The following is a 25,354-nucleotide window of genomic DNA, read 5'->3' as shown; positions in this document are numbered from 1 at the left end:
TTTGCTCTCCTATTCGTGGATGCTCTTGACGTTACGGAGGTTTCTTTTCCCCAGTTCAGTCAAGTACTTTCCGTTGTTTTCCTGGGATCTCAGTTTATCAAACTCGTATCCCCAGAGTGACGAAAGAAGCACAGACTAGGCTTAACCTCTGCTGTCTGAAGTGTGAGCAAAGACAGCACGGCGTGCAGGGGTCCGGACTTGAACCGCAACCAGCCTGTTGTGTTTGTGTTCGAGGGAATGATCCTGTTATCAGGAGGAACAAACGTTAGTGCTGTGATAGGAAAACCAGCTCTCGAGAACATAACCTTTGTTCTCTCGTTATCACAGAGCTTCTGTACGCTTATAAAGAAGCTTGTGAGAATTGTGAATGCGACTCTTCCATTAAATGTGCTTTTATGTCCTTGTTACATCTTCTCGTTTTAATCGGCCTTTTATTTGTCTTACAGTGTTCAGCCGCCCTGTGATTGGGCCGTTCCTCAATCCTCCAGGCTGAAGTACAGACAGCTTTTTAACTCCCATGACAAAATGATGAGCGGCCATCTCACAGGTACACACACACACACACACACACACGCACATTTGTGTAGCATGTTCTACAGCATGAACAGGTGTTGATCAAATTTGCTGCGTGTCTGTGCCACAGGTCCGCAGGCTCGCACTATCCTGATGCAGTCCAGTCTTCCGCAGGGCCAACTGGCCACGATATGGTCAGTGTTCAGAAATGTAACGCATGGAGTATTGTCTCAAAATCAAGTAGAGTTACCTACCTAACATTGGAATCGTTTCCATGTGCGTGTCCTCTTCAGGAGTCTCTCCGATATCGACCAGGATGGAAAGCTAACAGCCGAGGAGTTCATCTTAGCGATGCACCTCATAGATATGGCGATGTCAGGGTTACCGCTTCCCCCTGTGTTACCTCCAGATTACCTCCCGCCTACTTTCAGGTACATAATGGGGCTTAACACCTGTTTTTATTTCATATATTTAATCAAAAAGGGGCTTAAGACCCTTTTTAAATGACAAGTCAAAGCGATGTGATTATCATGTGCACACTTCAGCATTAGTCGTATACATTCTTTTGTGTTTCTTATAACAGCAGTTGATGTTTGTTACATGTGTGTATTTCAGGTGAAGTGAATGAACAGCAACAGGTCATGTTTTAAAAAAAGACTTTACTAACACGTTAAAAAAAAGTATTTCTTTGTCCTTTACCGTTCCAAATGCACTTTTTATTCAAAGCTTTCAGTGCTGTGTCTGAACATGCTAGTTTTTTAGAATGTTTTAATTTTTTTAATTAATGAGTTTGACTTTAGTAATCCCTGATGGAAAGTCAGGTTTACAGTCTGTTTTTGTTTGGGACATGCTTCTCACACACGCGCACACACAGGACTGTGGACATGCATTGGCAGAGAGATGTCAGAGTGGGGCTGCTACATACAACACCTCAAGGGCACCTCAGCAGTGCTGGAGAAGTGGCACTGGTTCATTGAACATGCTCTTCTTTTTAATAAATGGCGGCTTTAACGAGTCATTTTAAAAGCCATGAAAAAAGAAGCTGAGCTTTATTCACTGTGGAGTTAGTGAGCCGCTTGGATCCAAGAGGGAACGACCGCTGTGAGCCGGAGTCGGATTTTAGCATCTGTCAATGCGTCGAACAGGGCTTCAGTATTTTCAATACTTGTACACACTTTCAGTATTTCAAAATAAAATCTGTGATTAGATCACTCACGTTTTCACTAAATGCTTTTATTCTGAAATTGAAAACAGCTACATAGTAAAGGAAGTAACTTGCAGAGCTGTTTAGCTCTTTCTTGAGGTACTATGCTTTACAAAGTAAAACAGTATTTTGAACTCATGTAGGCTGTAGGATGGCTTTGTTAGTAATTAAAAAAAAACTTCAGGTCACGTGAAATGTTTTGTATCCTTTTGACTCTTCCTCCCTCACATAGGGTGTTTTTGCATCTTCATGTTTATCTTCAATTCAAATGTAAATAAGATTGTCTAAGCCTAATCTAAGGATAGACTTTATTGATCCTCCAATGAGGGACATTTAGTTAAATTTCCCTCATTGGAGGATCAATAAAGTCCTTAACTTCACACCCTTTCTGTTTACTGACAGCGCCTTTGTAGAGGTATGGCAAACAGCCTGTTACTTCTATGCATATCTTATCGATTTGATGAGCCCACACCCTTTCACCCGATCCTGTATCAAGATATGTTTTAACGAAGCAATTTTTATAGTACATAGTTTGTAATAGTTTGACCTCAACTTGGGTTTCCTATGCGAGTGAAAGACGTCTACAATAAGGACAGAAGTATGGACGCTGTCCTGAAAGAGAGAGACGCCTGGTGCAGCTCAAAACGAGTAAATAAACGTGAGCCGTTGGAAAAGTCCAATTAGGAACTCCAATATTCATTTAAATATGTAAACAGAATTAATTTTGAATGGCACAACACTAAGCTGTGAACATAAATCCATGTGGCGTCATGTGACGATTCTGATTGGTGTGTGTGTTGAGTGTTTGCTTTTAAAGGTGTTGTGATGTGTTTCTGTCTTGGAGGCGGGTGCGGAGTGACAGTGTGCAGTCGGACCAGAAGAGCATGCAGGAGGAGGTAGAGGAGGAGCCTGAGAGCAGCCAGGATAAGAAGCTACCAGGTGATTCCAAAAAAACAAAAACAAAAACAAAGAAATGTTCATGTTTTTGGAATATTTATTTTGTTCGAGTGCTTAAACTCAACCAGAAACATGGTTACACTTATTGGAATCCCATCCTAAATCTTTAGGATTGTTCAATCGTGGGCCATGAGACTTTGCTCACATTAGGTCTCTCTGTATCACCACAGTTACATTTGAGGATAAGAAGAGGGAGAACTTTGAGCGGGGGAACCTGGAGTTGGAGAAGAGACGGCAGGCTCTTCAGGAGCAACAGAGAAAAGAGCAGGAGAGGCTGGCTACACTGGAGAGAGAGGAGCAGGAGAGAAAGGTAGACCTCTGATATATACAGTATATGCTACAGCGTGCGCTCCTGGATTATTGCCGTGGTCATATTTGCATTCTTTATAGCCAGAAGTGCTTTATGACAAGGTGCCCATTTCACATTGTTTTTAAAAGGGGGGAGAGAATCAAAAAGATGCCTCGTCATGTTGCCGTGCTTGTGTTTCAGGAGCGCGAGCGTCTGGAGCAGGAGAGGAGACGACAACATGAGCTGGAAAAACAGCTGGAGAAGCAGAGGGAGCTGGAGAGGCAGCGAGAAGAGGAGAGGCGTAAAGAGATCGAGAGGCGAGAGGTAGGGAGGAGGAAATATGAGTGGCAGGTATCGTTTTTAAACCAACGAGTTCCTCCTGCGGACTGATGATCTCTGCACACACAAAGAGGCCTTTCACTGCTCATCAGCATCTACTTATCTCTGAACATCTTTGATGAAGTGTTTTATGTATGAACAGCATATTTCTGGTGTTATATCCACTGTGAACATTCAAGTAGCTTTAATGTTTGTTTGTTTGTTTTTGTTTTTTTCATCCAGGCTGCTAAGCGTGAATTAGAGCGCCAGCGTCAGCTGGAGTGGGAGCGTCAGCGTCGCCAGGAGCTGCTGACTCAAAGAAACCGAGAGCAGGAGAGCATAGTGCTGCTCAAGGCCAGAAAGAAGACCCTGGAGTTTGAACTGGAGGCTCTGGTAATCAAACATACGGACAAAAGAGAATTTAGTGTTAATCATTGAAAGGGCTGACATTTAGGGAAACTGACGTCGAGGTAACTAAGAGTTATAGCAGATGAAATAGAGACACAAGGTCACGACGTTCCACCACGCCACTGCAATGAAAAAACGCCTGATTTGCGTCCACACTTAGAACAGATCACTTCCAGCTTATTCCTCTCCACGATTTCTCTCCCTTTTCCTAGAACGATAAGAAGAGCCAGTTGGAGGGCAAACTGAAGGACGTCCGGTTTCGTCTGTCAGCCCAGCGGAGGGAGGTGGAGCAGACCAATCAGAGCAGAGAAACGCGAATCGCTGAAATCACTCTCCTGCAACAGCAGTTACAGGTACACAAATCGCACATCTACCAGAACTTTCTGCCCCTGTAGTGTGATCTTTTTTTGGGGGGTTTTGGGGGGGGATTTTGTTTCACTTTCATTGCGTGAAAACAGCCTTTTCTCGTGTGTTTCTCTGAGTGTGACTTCATGTCCGTCTGCAGGACTCCCAGCAGTGGTTGGGGAGGTTGATCCCTGATAAACAGAGTCTGAACGAACAGCTCAAACAGGTTCAACAAAACAGCCTACAACGTGAGTTCGACATAAACTTCACTTCATCACCATATGCGTATTTCCACCATAATGTTACACGCACGTTTCCATCATATGCACAGAGTCAGTCGCCTAGTTTAATGCTTTCGGGTTGCTCGAGAAATCTGCTGTACAATCACAACAAGTCAGCGCTAATCAGACAACCAGGACTTCCTGTGATCAACCCCAAGAAACAGATCCTGTACATTTATCCACATTTAACAGACATGTTTAATTAGCATTAGGTGAACTTATGGATTAGCCTAATCAGTAGCCTTGTGCTAAGCAGGATAATGAACAGTAAGCAGGTCATTATTAGTGGAAAAAACCTTGACAAGTAGGGTGTGGTGTTGAGGTCTCGTCTCACCAGTAATAATCCCTCACTCTTGATCCCACAGCTAATGAATGTCACGCAGGAAGAGGCTTTCTTATCAGCTTGTTTTGATTGATTATTTAAATGAATTGATCAGGATACATGCCGAGATCTTCCTTCTCAGATCCACCTTTCACCAATTCCCAAATCTGTTTGCAAGTGGAGGCTGCATCAGTGTGACGTTGGGAATCTCACTCTCTCCGCTCTCTTATTTCTTGTGTGTGCGTGTTCAGGTGATAGTCTGTCGTCCCTGCAGAAGGCCGTGGAGCAGAAGGAGACCAGCAGGCAGCAGCTCAGAGAACAGTTAGACGCTGTGGAGAGAGAAACGAGGGCCAAACTGCTGGAGATAGACGCTTTCAACACCCAGCTGAAGGTAAACCGACTGTTCCCCAACATGTTACCTTCACAGGTCACGAGCAAAAAGTCTGCTCCCAACTTTTTAAAGAATAAAATTCTAACAACGTGACCTGAAGAACTAAATCGTTCACCGACTCAGGCCCCGTGTCCAACTTGCGTTTTTTCGTCCGCACATAAAAGCGAGTGTTTGCATGACGCATCCAAAGCTGCATGTCCGCCTTGTCTCCATGACAACCATCTGTTGACAACGGCCGCTGTATGACGTTACTTTTGTCTGTGAGTTTTTGATTTTGGATCGTTTATTCCCCGATCAGCAAGGAGCAAAGAGAATGTGACTACAAGACACGATCTGTAGGCGGCAAAACTACGAGGGAATATTATACATTTGGAAAAGAGCACAGATGACCTCAACTGCGCCTTTCTGCAAAGTTCAAAGATTTTAAAACTTGAGCGGCTAGGTGGGCACTGGGGCCTTACATAGCACAGCTAGTCTGCCGTGGACTGTTGTCTTTTTTTTAGATACTAGCAACTTATACAAACAGAGGGCCTGAAGTGTTTGGATGAGAATAAGCAGAGAGAAATCAGGAAGCACAGCTGCAGGTGCCCTTATTGTTTTCATATTAAAAAAAAAAGTGTGGTAAATAGTTTCATCTCGGCCTCGCTAAATGAACGAGCCAAGATGTTCCCACTGTTGACATCTTACATCTACTGAACCTCGACTTAGAAAGGGGGAACAAAAACTCCATTAGAACACTGCATGGGTTTTGTGGCCAAAAAAAAATAAATAGTAATGGCACGTTTTAACCGGTCTGACGATACTTATTTGCTCTTGCGCTTGATATGTTGCTGTAGTGCTTCAGTGTCTCCAATAATATTGAAAATCCAATTAACTCATTAACCTGCTGGCTAACACACAACGTAACATTTGTCCATTGTCTAATCATTGAGTTGTTGAAATGACTGAAGCTTGAAGTTCTGTTCTGTCCTGCATAACCTCCTGCACACACTCGTTTATCGTAGTCACAGCATTCAAGTCTACTGAAGTGTTTCAATGTTCGTGTTTGTATCTGACCTTTGCATCTGTGTTTGTATTGATGTTGCTGTGTTGTTGACTACTGTTTTGTGGAGAGAGTTAGCTGCACAGGAACACTCGAGCGGGTCTCCCAGACAGCTGCTTCATGTTGCTTCGACAACGCAGCTAATCTAATACGAGTGAGAGAGGAAGGGTTATGGCACAGACGTCTTCCTAGGCCACCTTTATGAGCTTGGCATCACCAGAACGCTCGAGTCAGGTCAAAGAGAGGGACAATAAGCCCAACCAGGAGGATGACGAAGAGGGAGAAAGGCAGGAAAACAGAGACAACACAGACCACAATAAATAGATTTCCTAATGGCTAATCTAATAAAATTGTCTCTCAATCTTTTTCAGTGCAGTCCAGATAACATCATTATTTCAGAACCATATGCAAAGCCTTCGAGCAACCAACACAGCCAGCCATGTTTGGATATTACTTTCTGTTCATGTCTCAGTGGGTGTAAATCTTAGCTCAAAAGAGGTGCAAACAATATTTGACAACACTGCCCTCCGCTGTCCTTTCTACACCACCTCCTCCCCCTGAAATCTGCTCGCGTCCCACCGCTGTGACCTCCTCCGTCCTCTCACTTGGAGCACTCCCTCTGCCGTTCTCGTGAATCCAACCGCTGTCCTCCTTCTGTGTTTGCTTTTTTTTTTTCCTGCTTCTTCACCCTGTATTTCTTACCTTCATTTTCTTTTTCTTATATCTTTGTTAAATCTACTTAATGAACCGTTCCTTCTATATTTTCTACTCCTTCATTTATCTCCCACACTGGCCTTTTGCTCCCCCCCATGCCAGTCTCTGTGTGAGTTCTATGCCAACCACTGTGCCAGGATAGAAGCCCTGCGACGCCAGCTTCAGGAGGAACAGAGGGGGAGACAGGTAGAGCACACTGCCACCACTGGACTGGGGTGGTACTGCAGCTGGAATATACTGTGTGATATCAAATAATGTCAGATAAACACACTACCTGGCAGACCTCGGAGCAAAGAGCAAGTATTTTGCATTCTTTATGGACCAGCACTGTCGTACTCATTGTCCCACACAGCAGACTACAGAAGAGAGGGTTAGAAGTAAAACACGGAGCATCTTCTTACCACACTACTAACCTGCAAGTGTGTTCCATATTAAGGGAAAGGCTTTAACACAGGCAAACCAGATCATACAGCGGCTGGTTTGATACTCCCGTCAGGCAGCTGGATTCACTGCAGTCAGTTGAGGCTTGCATGCAGTAGCATAGAGACGCAAGCTTGATTACTGAACACACATTACTGATCACATACTCACGTACTGACTCTGGTGTGATGTGTTTTTAATTCTACAAGAGATGCCTGAAGTTCTCAGTAATCCAGAGCAAATAAACATATTGTTGGCAAAAGATTAGCATTTTAACATCTTAGCATTTGCAACTTATTATAAAACAGAAAAAAGGGAATACAAATAAGTAATTGATGAAAGTATAGACACTTCCAGATTGACATGTTACTGGATCAGACCTCGAAATAAAATGGGAGCAAAAAACAGTTTATGTAGACCGCCTAACAACAATCATCAAACTAAAGTCTGACCAATTCTATTATAGGTCAATAAGGACCGTTAACGTATATTAGTGTCAGTTATTTTCTTTTTGCTGCCTTACTCAAATACTCTGAGAAGTATCTGTAGTCTTACGTGGCAGAGTATCACCAGAAAAGAACCATCAATCCATGTTCGATTTTAGTTTGACATTCTTTAATTGTCCTCAAGCAGATAAACTCTAATAAAGCCACACATTAATTCATCTTGTCTAGGGCCTTTTCAATTCCAGCTAGAGAGAAAAAATACTGTATCAGCCAACATACTGTAGTTGTACACTGTGCCCCCTCACCCATATTGGTATTGGCACCAGTCTTAATAATCCCATATTGGTCAGGCTCTGTTAGAACTATTTTATACCCTAAAGCACTATTATCCTCTTTTTAGTTCTGATACTAAAGGGCCAGCTAAAGATGCTGTCGAGGCTTATTCTTCTATTTTTTTAAAATAAGTTGAGAACTGGGCTGCTGCCAACTTACAGCTGTTGTAACACCGTTTACTGTGGCACTAATAAAATACTACTCATCACAGTAAATCAGACGTGCCTCTCCTTGCACGAGTCAAGCTATAATTATTCATCTTATCAAGGATATATTATTATAGGATATGAAATGCAAATTTGAAAAGATGTACACAAGAGGAAGCTTTAGATACTATAAGCAAAATTCAGACAATAACATGACCCATCTAAATTTTTTATTTTTTTTTCATCATTTAAAATGTAATTTATCTAACGATCCATCAGATAGTTTTGGAACAACCAGGAAGTCCACTGTCTCCATGTCTCTATTTTAGAGAGCTTGGGATAGCCTGAATTTTAAAGCCTGTCAATAAAACATTCAATGTCTGTGAGTGTGTGTCCGTGTCTACAGAATGGCTGATCACCTGTGTGTGTATGTATATACTGTGTGTATATGTGTGTTTCAGTGCCAGGAGCAGGGACAGCTACAGGAGTGTGTGTCAGCCGTCAGGGTGTGTCTGGCTCGGCTAGACTACGTTATACAGGTCTACACACCAATCCAGCCTCCCCTCCCCACTGGTCCCACCTCTCTCTCTGTCTCCTTCTATCTTCTTTTAATCTTCTCTACCTTTCTTTGTTTTACTTTCCGAGTCACTCAATACGCTTCTCTTAATCTCTTCCTTGTATCACCTTCTCTTTTTCCTCTTTCCCTCTTGTCCCTCAGCCAAGTTGGTGTTAGCTCACTACTTAGCCAGCTGGGTAACTATGCTCCCATAGTTGATGCTGTATCGAGCTATTATGCTACGTCTTGCTAGACAGTCGTGCTAGTCTTGCAAGGTGTACTTTATGCTATTGCAATGCTAGGCTACATTACTGTACTGATTGTACTGTACTGTAGTGTAATACTACTTCCTGTATGCTACCAGAAGATGTTTCAGCCAGACAAATAGAAGCTTGTAGACATTTATCGGGCTATGCGCGTGGAACTGCTCCTTATATTTGGACCAATGTGCGTGTGGGTGTTGTGTGTAGTCTCTGTGTGAAGGAGTGTACGCCCGGCCTGCTGTGTTGTCTCTTGTCCTCCACTTCCTGTTTCAGATCGTTTGGAGTTCACTTCACCAGAGTTGTAGTTTTTTTTCTCCTCCATCAGCTCTTCTCTCTGATTGGTTTGCCTGTTTTCTGAAGGTTTCTTCGAGTTGGTTGTTTGGCTGAAACACGACAGCTGCCTTGTGTTGTTATAGTAACAGAGTGTGTTCTGATGGCACAGCTGGTTGTCATGACTACACAGGACTGCCACCGCTGCATCCCCAAAGCTCCTACCTCCCCGACCCCTTTTCATCCCTTCCTTTTGTTTTTGGGTCATATCTAACCCCTCCCTCAAACGTAGTGCAAGCTCCGCCCCAACGTTACAGCTCAAGTCCTCCACCAATGACAAAGCTCGACATCGACATCCATTCCTACTTCATTTTTTTAATGAAATATAAAAAACAACTTTCAAAAAGTCTATTAGATCAGTTATCATTCACATATGTTCTAAACATGACAGGACGAGTTGGGGACCTGATTTTCAGGACACATGATAGGTGTTTGTTTTGTTTTGTGGCCTTTGAGATTGTGTTAAAATATCTTTTCTCTTTGAGCATTACTGAAAAGGTAAAATCAATTCTGACATGCTCTCACAGGCTTTAAAATTGTTTCGTTAAGCAAACGCCAGTCCACTGATCGATCCGTGTCTATTTGTCGATGGAAGTTACATTAAAAGAAATCCACAATCACAGCACAACAAAAACACAAGAAGAGGAGAAGACTGGAGAAGTTCCTGAAAACAGCGATACAAAGGTGTTACACAGATGATCACTAATCTGCTTTTGTGACTTGCTTCCATTGCAAATGTGGAGGTAACAAAAAACGGAAGATGATGACAAGAACTGTAGAATTCTCAAGCTTCTCTTCGAGATAGATTTCCAGTCATGTCGTCAATGGCATTTCAGTTGTCATGAGGCAGGATGGCTTGTTTTGTTTAAAGTAATATCGCTGTAAATTCTACAACCTGGCCAAATACGTCTACAGGCTTTTGGAGTCCGATCCTTTACTTTGAGCTAAAATCCCGATCAGTTGTTGCAAAAGGAGGAAAACTTGCTCCTCAAGAAGAAATCCACTCTGCTAGCTTAATGCTAGCTTGTCTGTTTTAAGTTGAGTACCTCTATTCTGCCATTCATCAATAATAAAGAAAACAAGAAGAGACAGACACCCGCTTCTTTTGTTGGTGTTTTTATTGTAAGAATCTGCCGACAGATAGACAAGAATGAGCAACAACAAAAAAAAACATCATATGGATACTTTAGAGTTGGAGACAGGTATATTTACAAATTAACTTGTGTTGTTATTGAGTAGAGGTGAAGAGAAAAGTCAAATATTCAATAGATGTCTAATGCACAGATTACACTGAAATGACCAGTTTTCTGTCCGACCTTTCAAACTGCTCAGGACAGATTTTTAATGATGTTACGTTCCAGCTGTTGAGCAGCATCAACTCAGAATTCCCCCTCTAAAGCAACAAGCTTCTCTTTAGCCCTAAAATAATTTAAATCCATTTGTTGCTATGGTTATTGGCAGGTACGTCTCCTCACCTCTTTGTCAATGATGAAGGGGCGGAGCTTGCCTTCATCACCTGACTAATGCATATCGCTGCTACTGCTGCTGCTGCTGTTGTTGTTGCTGCTGCTGCTGCTGTTGTTGTTGTTACTGTTGTTGCTGTTTTGATGTCCATGGCAACCCATAGCAACCGGCCCTCTGATCCCACTTCCTCCTCACTGCTGTTCCTTCCTGTATCCCATGATGCTTTGCAGGAGCTGAGGGAAATCCACAGCCGGCAGCAGCGACAGAAGCAGAAGGATCTGGAAGGAGACGCGCTCACACTGACACACACACACGCTCACATGCACACGCCGATCGAGAGGAAGTCTGCCGAGTTGCAGGAGAGCAGGTACAAAAGAAATGGACTTAAGGATTGAAGAGGTCTTTGGTTATAGCCAAAAGTTATCGTTTGTTGTGCTTGATTCTGAAAGTTTTTATGTTAACCGTCTCTCTTCACCTCATACGACAGATTGTCATCAGAGGAGAGCGTGGCCTGGAGGGATGAAGCAGCAGACTCTGCCCCCAGTGCTCCCTCCCCCCCCTCCATCTCTGCACCCCATGCCTGGCTGAACCGAGTGACTCAGGAAGAAGAGGAGAGGAAGAGGAGAGGGCTGGACCAGGAGGAGGAAGAGGGTCTGAAGGGAGCAGGAGCACTCGAAGAAAGTGAGGATGGGGGGAGAGGAAAGATGGACATGCAGGAGAAACTCACCAAGCTGTTCAGCCAGCCGACCGACCCCTGGGCTTCAACAGGTGTGTTTGAGCTGTTCAGACCCAAAGGAGGGTCAAGGGTGTATCAAGCGAGTCTCAGTGTGTGCACGGCAGCTGATGTTTCATGCAACCGGCTGCAAGCACAGCGTACAATGAATGCACCTCATCAGTCATCTTCACTGAGTTCCAGAGGCACAAACCATTGAAATAACCAGCAAGTCTGCAACTAAGGATTTTTGATATCGTTGTCATTGAGCACTATGACAGAAGTTCTATGTTATTAAAACAATGGGAACAGTTCATTTTGGGCATGTGTGATTGAAAAGGATTAGAAAAGGCATTTGTATTTTAAAGAGTTGGCAGCGTGTAACTTTAAAGAATCAACTACTGTTAGAAGTGGAATCAAACTTATGTACCGCCTCGTACATGTGTTCGAAGAGTAAAACTCACCGCTTGTGAAGGACAAACTCCACCCCTGTTTGTCACTCACTTATAAACTTCATTAGGGCGCAATTCAATTTAGCTGCTGCCTCAACATGGTCCCATCACAAGATCAAACAGCCTAATGTTATTTCCCTCAGGAACAGTGTGTTTCTGTAGAGAAGAATATTAAGGCATGTTAGAGCCCAAAATGTAACAAAAATAATATTAAAAAAAACATTAATATAACACGAAATGTAGTAACTGGTCGTTAATGAAACAAAATGCTGAGTCCAAAACAAAATAAGTTTTTGCCCATTATTACATTATGGGACAGGCAAAATATTTTTCTCCTAATCATGTAACAAAAAGTGTCTCAGCATTTTGTTACATTATCGAGCTGTTATTACATTTAGAGTTTTGTTACATTTTGGGTAGCTGTTACATTTCGTTACGTTTCGGGCTCTAACAAAAGCACAAGGCGTGTCATTGCGGTATCATCCAAGAGGGAAACATCCAAAGTCTACAATCTGAAATGGAAGACCAAACTTCAGAGAGTAATTCAAGTTAAGCCTGAGGTGAACCTGAGGAAAGAATCTGTGTCAATAATGCTTTAAACATCATGTGTCCTTTCAGGTGAGAAAGCTCCGGGACCCAGTCTGTTTGACCAGAAGGCTCCGGTCTGTAGCTTCGACCAGCAGCAGTCAGTGAAGGTGGTCTACTACAGAGCCGTGTATCCATTCGATGCTCGCAGCCATGATGAGATCAGTATCGCCCCTGGAGATGTAATCATGGTATGTTGTATGCACTCACATACTAAGATCAAATTACTTTTCTATCCACCTTACATGATACATCATAATGGGAACATTAGATAATCATGGTGCAAATTTTAGATTTTAGAAGTTTTCAAAACCTGAACTTCACTTCACCTACAGTCAGTGACTTTTTATTGGGACGCGGCCACTTCAACAGACCGGCTTAAATCCATATGAAAACACTACTTTTTGTTTGTATTACGCCACCTGTGTGACTGTTTGTCTGCAGTGTTTCTGTGCGCGTATGATTAACAGTTTCCTTTCTCCTCTGCCGTGCAAACTGAAGGTGAAGGGGGAATGGGTAAGTTCTTGCCCCCGCCCAGTGTTGTGACTCCACCAGTCAAAATCCAGCACCCATCTGAAGTCTTGCTGTCATTGGTTCATCTCATGTAATCTCTCTGTGCTCATTCATTTACCTGTAGATGAATGGCTTGGCTTAGTTATTGTCGTCACATCTGCTCACACTGTTGTTTTTGTTTCCACGCACCGTTAAAACGTTTTGGATGTGTTCGACTGTGGCCACGATGTTGAGCAATGTGACTCACACTGAAGTATTAAGGTTACTTCATCTCAGGCGATTGCCAAAGTTAGTAAAGTTTAGGCGGAGCATCTCCAGCAGTCCAGAGATTACCCTCCACTCCCCTGAAACTTCTGGAAAAGGACGCAGGCACTCATTGTTTACTACTGGATTGGTTCTATAACAGGAACCTGATGAAGAAAACAAATACGACAATCTGCTTTCAGTGTCAACTCAAAATTAATATTGTATTAAAAACTTTTTTTGTCATCACAAGCAACTGTTGCGTTAAAATTAGTATTATGTGTTTCGACTTCTGCATTCTGCTGCTTAAGAAACCAACTGTAAAGCAGGCGGACACAGCTCTATTTTATGTGAATGGAAAGGTGATGTATGTAAACATCACGGATGGAGATCTATATCTGAAACTTTTCTCAAATTGCTGATTTGTGCTGAGATTTCATTTTTGATGTAAATGTATCACGTTTACATCCTTTGGTTTGCTCTGCAGCAAATACATGAAGAAGATTGTCAGTGTCGGTGTATCCTTTAAAACAGTGGTTCTGAAGGACCCACCAGCAACAACTCTATTTGAAAACTGACCTCTTATGTTCTGAAACGTTTAAACCGATCGAATTTGTCTGATGGAAACATTTGCATTTTGGATCTCAGACGGTACAAAAAAATAAATAAAAAAATCAGTTGAGAACCACTACTTTAAAACAGTCAAAATGGGAAGAAAAAAAAACGTTTTTCTTTTAAGCCAACGCATCCCATAACCCAATTTCCACCTCAGCAACATTTTTATCAGATCGACTATGACGATAATTTCAAGAAAATGTGCAATGTTATAGATTAAAGACATTAGATAGATTTTTAATTGAAGGGTTAAGTAATAGGTCATAGAAGATTTACTGAGTGAGATGAATTATGAATTATTAAAAGTATTCTCTGGTTTTATAGTTTATCAGTCGCAGTAAGTCGATAATCCCGATTAATAGTATTTTGTGAATTCTACCTCCAGGATTTCAACTCCAAACAGCTGCTGCTGTTGTAACCTTGTTATTGTTTCCACCACTGCTCTGCTCTGCCATGCGTCTGCACAGAAAACACACTCATCTCTGTCAACTGGAGCCTTGTGTTTGTGTGTCGTTTGTGTTTGCGAGCCTTAACTGTATCTTCATATTGCTGCTCCCACAGGTGGATGAATCTCAAACGGGCGAGCCTGGATGGCTTGGAGGAGAGCTCAGGGGGCGGACCGGTTGGTTTCCTGCCAATTATGCCGAACGGATATCCGACAGTGAAGCACCGATCAGCTTGCGTGCAGCCGCTTCAGCCACACCCACCTCAACACAGCAACCAATGACCACGCCTCCCCCAGCACCCGGCCAAACGTCCTCTTCAACGTCCTCTGCCAACAGCAACTGGGCTGATTTTAGCACCACGTGAGTCTTGCTGGTGTCAGAGCCAGACTCATCATTTATCATCATTTATCACCTCAGCTCCAATGTTTGTTTTTTTTACTATATATTTTCAACAACGTAAGATTAGTATCACTAATATTGTCGTATTTTTTCTGTGTGGTTCATTTCCAGTTGGCCCTCCAATACAGCCAGTCAGTCAGAGAGTGAGGGGTGGGACGCATGGCCAACCTCTTCAGCCAGTCAGAATCCGTCGCTCAGCGTACCCTCAGCGCAGCTACGACAACGCTCTGCCTTTACACCTGCTACCATGACAACAGGCTCCTCTCCTTCTCCTGTGCTCGGACAGGTACAGACTGAGCTAAAATCTTATCGATAGAAAGTTTTCCTGAACTTGACTCTTAGGTTGGCTTTCTGTTGCAAATAAAAAATGATCATAGCTTACAGTCTTTTTTTTTTTTTTTTTTTACTTCAGTTACTGCTCTGTTTCTATGTAGACATCTGATCTTAGTGGTGCTTCTCTGTGTTTGTCAGGGGGAGAAGGTGGAGGGTCTTCAGGCTCAGGCTTTATATCCCTGGAGAGCGAAGAAAGACAACCACCTCAACTTCAACAAAAATGAGGTGAGTTCATAGATGGACATCTTTTTGATCATTGACTTTGGTATTTCAACTCACCTGCATCTTTTGTTTTCCTCAATAGAACTGACTGCATTGTCATTTTCCTCGCAGATAATAACAGTATTGGAGCAGCAGGACATGTGGTGGCTAGGTGAACTGCAGACTGGACAGAGAGGCTGGTTCCCCAAAAGTTACGTCAAGCTCATCTCTGCCGCCATAACCGCCCCCGCGAGTGTCGCAGCACGCAGTAAAAATACCAGGTAGGTTGCAGCGCCACATCAGGATCCATTCAGCATGTAAATCTTCAGTTGTTTACGGTCAGGTCAATGACATTTGAAATTGTGCTCCACCAGTTTGCATAAGAGTTAGAACTGTTTTTAGTTTACTTCCTGCTCCGTGAGCTTTCAGGGTCTGACATCATTTAGTCCTGTCAGTCAGAGTGCAGCTGTAGAGCCTCAGTGCAGCATTAGCTTGTCCAAAAGCTCCACCAAGCAAAAAAAAAACAATCAATATAAACGCCTCGATTTGTTGATATACATAAACATGGAACTGTTTACAGTTTTAATATTTGTTGTCTGCTTTGTCTCTTCCAGTGAATCGGGAGCATCAGAGAGCCCACCCAATGGGAAACGCCCTTCCCCTTCCCCAACCAAACCCTCTGAGTCCGGAGAAGGTAACACACCCAGACACGTAGCTGCATGTTTTCTGTTAAGGTTAAAGGGTCAACCGTCACTGACGATGTCCGAATGCATCTGCGCAGAGTACTTGGCCATGTACACCTATGAGAGCAGTGAGCAAGGTGACCTCAGTTTCCAGCAAGGGGAAGTCGTCATGGTGATGAGGAAAGAAGGTGATTGGTGGACGGGCATGGTTGGGGGAAAGACAGGAGTCTTCCCTTCCAATTATGTCAAACCACGAGACTCTGCCTCAGAGGTGAGATGAGGATAGAAAGGACCGGGAGGAGTTTTTGCACAAAGAGGGAAATATGTGTTTTTAAATGTGTTTCTGTTTTTAGGCTTTGGGACCAGCAGGGAAGACAGGCAGTCTGGGAAAGAAACCAGGTGAGTTTTCATTCACTGTATACAGCTGCGGTTGCCTTCTGTTTGCTCTTTTTTTTTTTTTACCCAGATTCAAAAGACTTGCTACTTCCAAATATCACATTGTACACAAGGTCTTAAAGGTGTCATACAGTAAAAACCTGGTTTTCACATCTATGCCCACAAATTTCCGGTAAAATGTAGCAATTCAAAAACAGACCGATTTAAAACACTAAACCGATGCAGGTTGCTGATTCCAGGAGCTCTCGTTCCTTTCCCTCTCCGTCTCTCCATCAGAAATCGCTCAGGTGATCGCCCCTTACAGCGCCACAGGAGCCGAGCAGCTGACACTAGCTCCAGGACAGCTCATCCTCATAAGAAAGAAGAACCCAGGGGGCTGGTGGGAGGGCGAGCTCCAGGTAAACCATTAAAAGAAAAAAAATAACTAGAATATATGCAAAGAATAATTTTTCTTGCTGACGTTTCTTAGAATAAGGACTTTCTGTTTCATCTACTTTAAGCAATACACCATAAATTATGTTTAGAGTGAGGTCGTTTAAGTAATGTTTCAAACACACTCTGAGGTTGCATATTTTAGACTGATTGTATGATATGTTCTGATTGGTTCAGGCCCGGGGCAAAAAGCGCCAGATTGGCTGGTTCCCTGCAAACTATGTGAAGCTGCTCAGTCCAAGCACCAGCAAGACAACGCCCACAGAGCCCACCCCTCCAAAATTGGCTCCTGCCACCACAGGTACACTCACACACGTCTGCCAACACGAATATACAACGCTTTCATTTTCAGTTACCGCTGCAGCTCATTCCCTGTCTCTGCAAAACAGTGATTGGACTTGCAGCCTACCCGGCTGTGATTAGTCAGCTGTAGTCAAAGTGATAGAATTACAGCAGATGACAAACCCGACCTGTTATAATGACTTCCTGTCCTTTGTGTCCGTCTTTGGTTGTGAAGCTGTGTGTCAGGTGATCGGCATGTACGACTACATTGCCCAGAACGACGACGAGCTGGCCTTTCAGAAGGGTCAGGTGATCACAGTGCTCAGCAAAGACGACTGTGATTGGTGGAAAGGAGAGCTCAACGGAAGGGAGGGTCTGTTTCCGAGCAATTACGTCAAACTCACCACGGACACGGATCCGAGCACGCAGTGTGAGTACTCACAAACACACACACACACACACACACACTAGACTCACAGAACACGCGTGTAACCTACACAAATTAACATGTTAACATACTGTCAGTGGGAGTACACAACGACGTAACACACACTTACACAGATAACACTTTCTCTCCCTCACACATGCACGCACGCACACACACAGACACACACACACACCCCAGAGCAAGGTGTGGAGATGCTGTCCCTCTCTCAGTGTTTGACCCTGGATTGGTTTGACCTTGATGTTTCACCTTAACACTCCTTTGGGCCTCTTTGATAACCTCCCAGTCACCTCTGGGTGATGCTTGTGTGTGTCTTTATGGTGTGTGTGTGTTTTCATGCATGTGTGTGTATTTTTTGCGCACAATTAGTGTAAATGTGTTTCCTTCTCTTTCCCGCATGTTTTTCCCTTCAGCATGATCCACCATAGACTCAGAGTTTACAGAGCGGAGCATGAGACGTGGGCAGTGCACCAGGACACATCTCACTGCTTTACTGAGTAAAACTCAGCCTGAATGTGTCTCTGTACAAAAACAACAAGGATTATAAAAAAAGCTCCTATTCAAGGATTTTTAAGAAACATTTTGATGAAATATTCTTAGAGGTCTTGCTGTACACGAAGAAAGACAGAGATTTAGTTTGACTCTTAAATATATCCACAAATAAAGGACAAATATTGTAACGGTACAAAAGATGATATCCTATCACTGAGGCATATTGTAAAGCACACAGGTCTCTGCAGAGTTACAATACATAATAATAAAATCTATAAAAACACACAAGTAAAAGATTCAAACAATCATTTACCTTCATCAGAATTGAAAGGTGTACGGTGCTTCGATTAAGTCAAATACAATCGAATCATTGCAAAGTCACAGAACACATTTCTTCTTCATAATTCAAGCGATACATGATTTCATAGAAAATCCCAAGTATTAACGTGAAGCCAACAATCTGCTGATACCTGAAACATTATCATGATGAGTGGTGATGATACCCCTATTAGCAATATATGTAAGTACTTTAAGCAGGGTAATATATACTCTGATTATTTTCAATATTAATTCAGAATCTCCATTAGAAGCAGCTTTCTGTCACCACTAGGAGGCAATTAAGATGTGTAGCGACGCTGTCACTTCATAAAGAACAAACCAACATATGCTTCAAATCTGAGTCGAAAATCACTTTTGCGCAGCTTTAGCACAAGAGTGAACATGTAGCATTGATTTAAAAGTAATAAAAACCTATAATTATGATAGATGGGTTTCTAAATGCGATGCTTATTTAATCTGAGCTTCTCTTTTGAATCTCCTCCTGTCTGTTAAAGCCGGTAACATTAGAAAAAAAAAAAAACCCGCTAGTCGAACCTCAGCCTGTCCACATTTACACATTTAATGGGCATTTGTATTAAATAGAGCAAGAAAGGAACAGCAGACAATATGAACTGGGTACATGATTAGCCACATTCAGACAATTCATACAATTATTTTATTTTGAAAAAAGTCATGAGATTAATTGGGAATGTAGAAGTCATGACATGTAGCTCATATCTGTATTAATATTATTTTGCATATATTCAACACTCAATGTGTTCAGAAAGTTTATACAAAGTACTGAAAGTGATTTGGCAATAATAAAACGGCCTATTCAGTACATGTGCGGGTCAAATTGCTTTAACATTTTTAAGGAGGCTTTTTAAGTCAAATTAAGATTGTTTAATTAAATAAAAAATAAAAGTTTCAAATGTATTGTAATACTGCAAAGGCCGAAGAAAACCACATCTACTTATAGTTTATTTACTATTTTATATTATGGTCTGCATACATTCAGTGTTGTTGTTTGTCATCAGACATGAAAATTGTCCGCAGGTAGAAGCGCCGCTCCACTGCCTGCTGTCGTGTTGCCCACTCTACATCCTCTATTTCTATGCTAGATTAGACCACACCTCCACACTCTCTGTCTTGCTGCACGCTCCACCCACCTAGCACCCGATTGGTTGTTGTTGTTGTTGTTGTTGTTGTTTTGTTTAGTTGTTTTTGTTGATGTTGTTGTTGTCGTCCTCTCTCTAGGATCATATCATTACCCAGAACCCCCCTCTCCTCAAAGCCCTCAAAGAGACCCACTAGGCCACTCAACCAATGGGACAGCAGCAAGAGGTCACATGACCCGGAAATGGCGACTCTCCACCAATAGAAGCCAGAGACAGACAAAAAGACAGACAGACTGTAACGTTTAAACGCCCAGTGGTGGCGAGAATCTGTCTTTGCATGGCTCTGACTCTCCCAACAGCACTGTTCAACAGGAGGGAGATCAATAGTCAGGACTCCTCTTTTCTCCTTTTCTTCTCCTCCTTATTTTCTTCTTCTCTTTTTTTGTCAGTCAAAAAGGCATTTAGATAAGGACGAAACGAAGCAAGGAGGAGGTTGAGGAAGAGCAAAAGAGGAGATGAGACTATTGAGATCCTTTCTCCCAGATTGTACTGATAAACATGTTTTGACAGGATCACAGTGAAACAAACTAACTATTACACACACACACACACACACACACACACACACACAGCGTGGTAAAGTGGATAGTGGGTCATTTTGTGGCTTTATGGGAGATTGTGTCATTAGAATCAGTAGCTCTGCTTAGCCCTGCTGCTTACTGTTTTTATTCTAGTTTTTATTATTTTAACTCGTCTCCCATTGGTTCAGCCGCTTCATTCACCTGTCAGTCAAAAGTGCTGGCTCCACCCCCTCCTCCCCTCACTAACCCCCTCCCCTCCCACAGCTTCACAGAAAAGACCCACTATCTGCTGGAGGACATGTCTCAATGTTAAAGTCTCCTCTCTTCACCTCTCCTCTCCTTAATGCCAAAGACTCCCCCTCCCCCTTTTTCTTCTCCTCATCTCCTCCCCTTTCAAACGGAGACGGAATAAAAGAGAGGAGAGGAGGCGTCATTGAGATGCGTCTCAGAGCTGTTCAGTGCTAAGTTTCAACCCAGGGAGCCGCTCACTTTTATGTTTTTCCAGTTTAGTTTGTCCACCTCTCCTCTCTTTCTCTATTAGAGAAGGAAGTTAAGAGGCATAGAAGTGAGCGAGCAGCGTGAGTTGGGACTCAGCTGGAAGCTCAGGGCTGAAATCAGGAAGCCATGCTTTGTGTGCTTAGCTTACTAGCTAACCAAATTACTCACACAAACATACCCATACTTCAACATGGTACAGAGAGTTTAGAGTATGCAAATTACTTTAAACAGTGTGAACACACACACTCTCTCTCTCTCTCTCTCTCACACACACACACACACACACACACATGCAGATATTTATATGTATATCTCACAATCAGACACAATAATGGTGTTTTTACTGGTAGTAGTTTAACATTCTGAATGTGTAACTTTAAATCTGTTTTATGTTCTTTCATTGTATTTTTGTTTTTGTTTACATGATTATTGTTTTGTCTGTTGCTATGATGATGAGTTGCTGTCACATTTTAAAGGGCTAAAACGAGGATGAAGGATGATGACCTGACACACAGACAGTTTGGTACTAAACATGTAGAGGGGATATCTTTAAATCATTGAAGTTTACAAAGTGGTTCCACATTTTCTGCAACAAAAGTTCTTTTTAAGAGTGAAACAGGAAAATAAACAAAATGATAAAATATCATTAAAGTATTAACATGAGCCAGGGGCTTGATTAGCTTAGCAAAACACGAGAAGCACGAGTTAGAAATGGCTAACTCAAACAAATAAATAAAGCCCAGCACCTAACCCAGTTAAGCTACAACCTGTACATTTTGTTTTTCCGTTAGTGCAGGGATTGTAATCTAGTCGCTTTGTTTCTAGTTTTCATGCAAAATTAGTCTATTACTTCTGTGGCTTGATCGTTTTCTGAGCCAAAGAAATTGGTTAGTAATTTCTTATCTCACAAATTGTAAAAAAAAAAAAAAAAAAAGAGAGAGAGAGAGATATAAGTACATTTCCCAAAATAACAAGCTCTCCCTTTGAAATGCTCAACTGTTTTAAGTTGTTGCTTCTTTCAACTAAGTGATCATTTTTAATCAATTTCACCTTTACTGTCATTGTCAAATATGTGAATCATTTTAGTTAAAAGGGTAGTTTGACATTTTGGGATTCTTTTTTTTTTTTTTTTGCAAGAGTAAAAACAAATCAACAGCAATCAGTAAGAACATGCAGTAGGAACGCAAATAACCACATTTACCACAAGAAATAATTTTACCTTTTAAAGAGTCAACTGTTATAAGTTGCTGCCAAATTTCAAACGAAAACAACAGTATTTTTATCTTATCTCCTAGAATTGTCCACTCTGCTGCATCTTTTTAAAAGTGGTTTTAGTTTGCTATACAAACTATATTTTGTTCCTTCTGACACTGTAGAGTTACTGTTTTGAATAATTTGCAATAATTTCAATTATAAATGATTTCAAGAAACCATATCCAGGACCCTACTGGGTTATTAGCTGCAGTTTTCTATTTATCAGTTTAACATATCACAAAGTTCAAGTTTCCATATAAAATAACCACATCTTGCTAAGTCTGTGAAATCACTCATTTGTCATGTCAAATAACAGCTTCCCAATCAGTCATTAGAGAAATCACAAAATGGCAACAGCCAAACATGAACATAGAGAAATACAAATCATTTCGTTTCAAGACTGAACTCAACCAGTTCCGGTTGTGATGTACAACCCTGGTGCATCTTTTTAACTTGATATATTCACTCTGGAAACATTTTCTTCTCACGTCATACTCAGGGTGTGAAGGTCAAGCACTGACTTACACTATTATGGTGTATTTCTGCGTTCATGGACCATCAGACGAAATTATTTTCAGTTAAAAAAAACATTTTGCTAACCCATTAGATACCATTAAATAACTGTAGCATTCAAACTGTTCCCAGCTACCATCATTGTTAATTAGTGTCAGTAGTGAGTGCATACGTTTCTAGTTAAGTTATGTAAACTAGCTAACGGTGGCATAGCCAGAAATTAATATTTAACGTTAGCTATTATGACTTGTCTGTCATTAGCTAGTCAGTCATCAATTAAGTTATGGTACTCTGACATTCATCCACTGCTTATGTAACATTACTTCGTATAGTATGCAATCAAAAAGCATAAACTCCTAGCTTACAGTGGTTAAAGTTAGCTAACAGTAATTTGAAATCGCAAACCTTAATCTCGCAAGGAATTGGTCCTTGGCTTACAGTACCTCATATTGGTGTACTTGTAAATGCCTATCCTACTGGGAAGGAGGCTAGCTACCAGCTATATAGCCAAAAATTGGTTGAAATCTAATTTATCCATTTTCATTTATTTCTTAGTCTTTAGTGAGTTAACAAAAATGTTACAACTTAAATTATACCTAAATTTAGATTTTCACTATGCCTGCCTTTACAGATTCCAATGAATGGAAAAGTGTTGAAATAGTAAAATCTTCAGGTTCCTATGTTAATATCTTTTGTAAACCCGGAACGCAACATTAGGCTACCGTATTAAGGCAGCATGTTAGCTACCCGAGTTAAGCTTGATGTCAGAGGAAAATGGTCTCAGTGTGAATATGGTTTCATTCAACATTAACAAAAGCCCCCTTGGTGCCTTCAAATGGGGTCGTATTTACTGTGTTCATAAGAATACACCATATGACCACATCTCTCTTATGGTATTCACAACATTGTAAGTTAAACTTTTCTGAAAGCTTCAAGTTCATGAGTTGTTGATGTGTTTTATAGCGTTTTCAGAAATGGTGGAGCCCACAAACGCAAGCCATCCAACAAAGTTATCTTAACTATAGCCATGTACGGGACCAAAATGAGCTAGGTGAAGTGTTAATCTTGGTCTTGTCTCTTATTACTTCATGAGCCGTTTAAAAACAAAGACAGATGCTAGCATTTCCATGTAGAGAGCAAGTAGGACCAGAAGCAATATTTTGGCGTCCATGTTGCCGTTGCCTAGCGACAGTGTTCCCATATGGTTGAACTTGAACGTTAAGCCTTTCCTGTACACGTCTTCACAACTTGACTATACGAGTCCCATTTGAAGGCCGTACCCCGTCTATTTGTTCTCATAGCAACAGACCAGGAATATAGTGGTTGTCATATCAGATGTATACTTTTGTTTTGTTTTGTTTATCCAGATGACAGTATTGTGATTTTAATGTTTACCCTCAGAAACACAGAAGATGATTACAATGATTATTGAAACTTCAAAACTTTTTATACAACAAGCAATAGAGCTGTTACTCTTACAATTATTAGTATGATATTGATTAACCTGCTAGGGTCCCATTGGCTCCTTAAATGTGTCAGTATTGGAAGTGTAAGTCTCTGATTAGTTGATTAGTTAAAACCATTGGTTCTCAAACTTAGGCTGGAGGCCTTTAATTTTGGTCACTGGAGAGGATGTTTAGGCTCCCACACAGGACAGAACTATAAGCAGATTTTAATGTTGATAAATAGTTTGTTAACCAATGGTTGACACTTATCACCATCAGATTAAGTATTTTAGGGCTGAACAAAGACCAACATAGACCAGAGCCATGTTTGAAACCAGCTGGATCAGTATGCCACACTTAATAATGCCTGTTACCAAGTATTAACCCACTCATCTGCAACTTTCTTTAGCTCTCTTACAGCTTTAATCATTTGGGACTTATGGTTTTTATGATACAACACACACCTTTCTAATCAGCAATGAAGCATGGCTCTTCTCTAGCCTTGTTTGGTAAAGAAAAAAAATCTCTGTATGATCCTTTGTTAATCTAATCAATGATGGTTGGTGCTTTATGTGGATATAAATTGCAAACTCTAATGAATGGAAGAATGGATTAACAGCGTGGCCAAATGTAACCAGACTGCACTTGGTGTCAATGCATGCATGAATGAATGAGTGACTTTTATGGACATGAATGGTCAGATGGAAACACAAAGGAATGAAAAGAATACTTGAATGAATGATTGAATGAATGAATGAAATGTACAGAATGTTAGCATAGTGTTGGTAGTAAAAGTGTCCTGAGGTTTTTATTGGTGAAGATTAAACACTCTGAGACAGACTGCTGTCGACTGGCCTCATTACTCTCTCATTCACACACTGTTTTTATAGAAACCTTTATACATTATAAACATAAAGGGATTCACAAAATAACTGAGATTGAAAGAAAACGATCAAAACAAAACCACTAAGCTATTAAGACAGTGAATGTTGAATTTGGTATCCTTGGAAGCTTCCTGGTGGACAGTATTTTTTAAAAGAGACATTTATTTTGCATTTAAACTTATATGTAAGAAATCTTTTATCGAAGTTGCATTCATTTTACACCTTTCACTTTATTAAACAGATCAAAAATTTAAATAACATATCTTAGAACAATTCTTAGCTTTGAGTTATGTGATAGATAATATATACAAAACATTTAAGTAATACAAACTGGAAACAAATGACTACATCATTGGTTTGAATTGAAAAGAAAACGTGACATACATTACCTGCAGCAGTTGTCAGCTATCTGTAACTTAAGTTTGCAATTTTTCTTCTGCCACCGATGGCAAACTACATCTGTTTATTTTTAATGGTTTAAACTCACGTAGAATGGTCATTTTTTTAAAACCTTGTCGAGCGGGATTTTCTGGCACAACTTCACCAACTAACAAGGTGTATGAAGAGGTCAAAAAGATCAAGCAACACTTAATAAACCAAAAACATGACCCAACTTTTATACATACCAGACTTCCCTTTTAACTTATCGCCATGAAACTTCAAGTTGAAAGCAAATGTAAAGCCTCTCTTAAAAGTATGTTTCTACTGTTTCTCTTAGCACTTTGAATTGCCTTGTTGTTGACATATGCTATATAAATAAACTTGCCTTGCC

The 25,354-nt window shown here is 41.3% G+C and overlaps 1 protein-coding gene across 3 annotated transcripts in view; it reads left to right on the top strand.

The window, feature by feature from the left end:
- Window positions 1-25,354, top strand: part of itsn1 (intersectin 1 (SH3 domain protein)) — a 48,419-nt gene that overhangs the window by 12,445 nt on the left and 10,620 nt on the right. The window contains exons 8-33 of one of the 3 annotated variants that reach the window (XM_079362619.1): window positions 447-547; window positions 644-707; window positions 807-944; window positions 2,562-2,656; window positions 2,845-2,984; window positions 3,165-3,287; window positions 3,525-3,674; window positions 3,902-4,042; window positions 4,195-4,282; window positions 4,889-5,028; window positions 6,887-6,970; window positions 8,591-8,668; window positions 10,973-11,109; window positions 11,230-11,510; window positions 12,525-12,682; window positions 12,993-13,007; window positions 14,424-14,668; window positions 14,819-14,993; window positions 15,179-15,265; window positions 15,374-15,522; window positions 15,856-15,935; window positions 16,023-16,195; window positions 16,278-16,323; window positions 16,597-16,718; window positions 16,930-17,053; window positions 17,270-17,464. In XM_079362619.1, the coding sequence (XP_079218745.1) occupies window positions 447-547; window positions 644-707; window positions 807-944; window positions 2,562-2,656; window positions 2,845-2,984; window positions 3,165-3,287; window positions 3,525-3,674; window positions 3,902-4,042; window positions 4,195-4,282; window positions 4,889-5,028; window positions 6,887-6,970; window positions 8,591-8,668; window positions 10,973-11,109; window positions 11,230-11,510; window positions 12,525-12,682; window positions 12,993-13,007; window positions 14,424-14,668; window positions 14,819-14,993; window positions 15,179-15,265; window positions 15,374-15,522; window positions 15,856-15,935; window positions 16,023-16,195; window positions 16,278-16,323; window positions 16,597-16,718; window positions 16,930-17,053; window positions 17,270-17,464 (3,329 nt within the window). The remainder of the gene's footprint in view (window positions 1-446; window positions 548-643; window positions 708-806; window positions 945-2,561; window positions 2,657-2,844; window positions 2,985-3,164; window positions 3,288-3,524; window positions 3,675-3,901; window positions 4,043-4,194; window positions 4,283-4,888; window positions 5,029-6,886; window positions 6,971-8,590; window positions 8,669-10,972; window positions 11,110-11,229; window positions 11,511-12,524; window positions 12,683-12,992; window positions 13,008-14,423; window positions 14,669-14,818; window positions 14,994-15,178; window positions 15,266-15,373; window positions 15,523-15,855; window positions 15,936-16,022; window positions 16,196-16,277; window positions 16,324-16,596; window positions 16,719-16,929; window positions 17,054-17,269; window positions 17,465-25,354) is intronic. The other 2 variants (XM_079362620.1, XM_079362621.1) reach the window with 2 other exon arrangements.

Source organism: Symphodus melops (genome assembly GCF_947650265.1).
Source record: "Symphodus melops genome assembly, chromosome: 15".
Taxonomy (NCBI): Eukaryota; Metazoa; Chordata; class Actinopteri; order Labriformes; family Labridae; genus Symphodus; species Symphodus melops.
The sequence above is the reverse complement of the archived record's forward strand: the minus strand, read 5'-3'. Positions and strand labels throughout refer to the sequence as shown.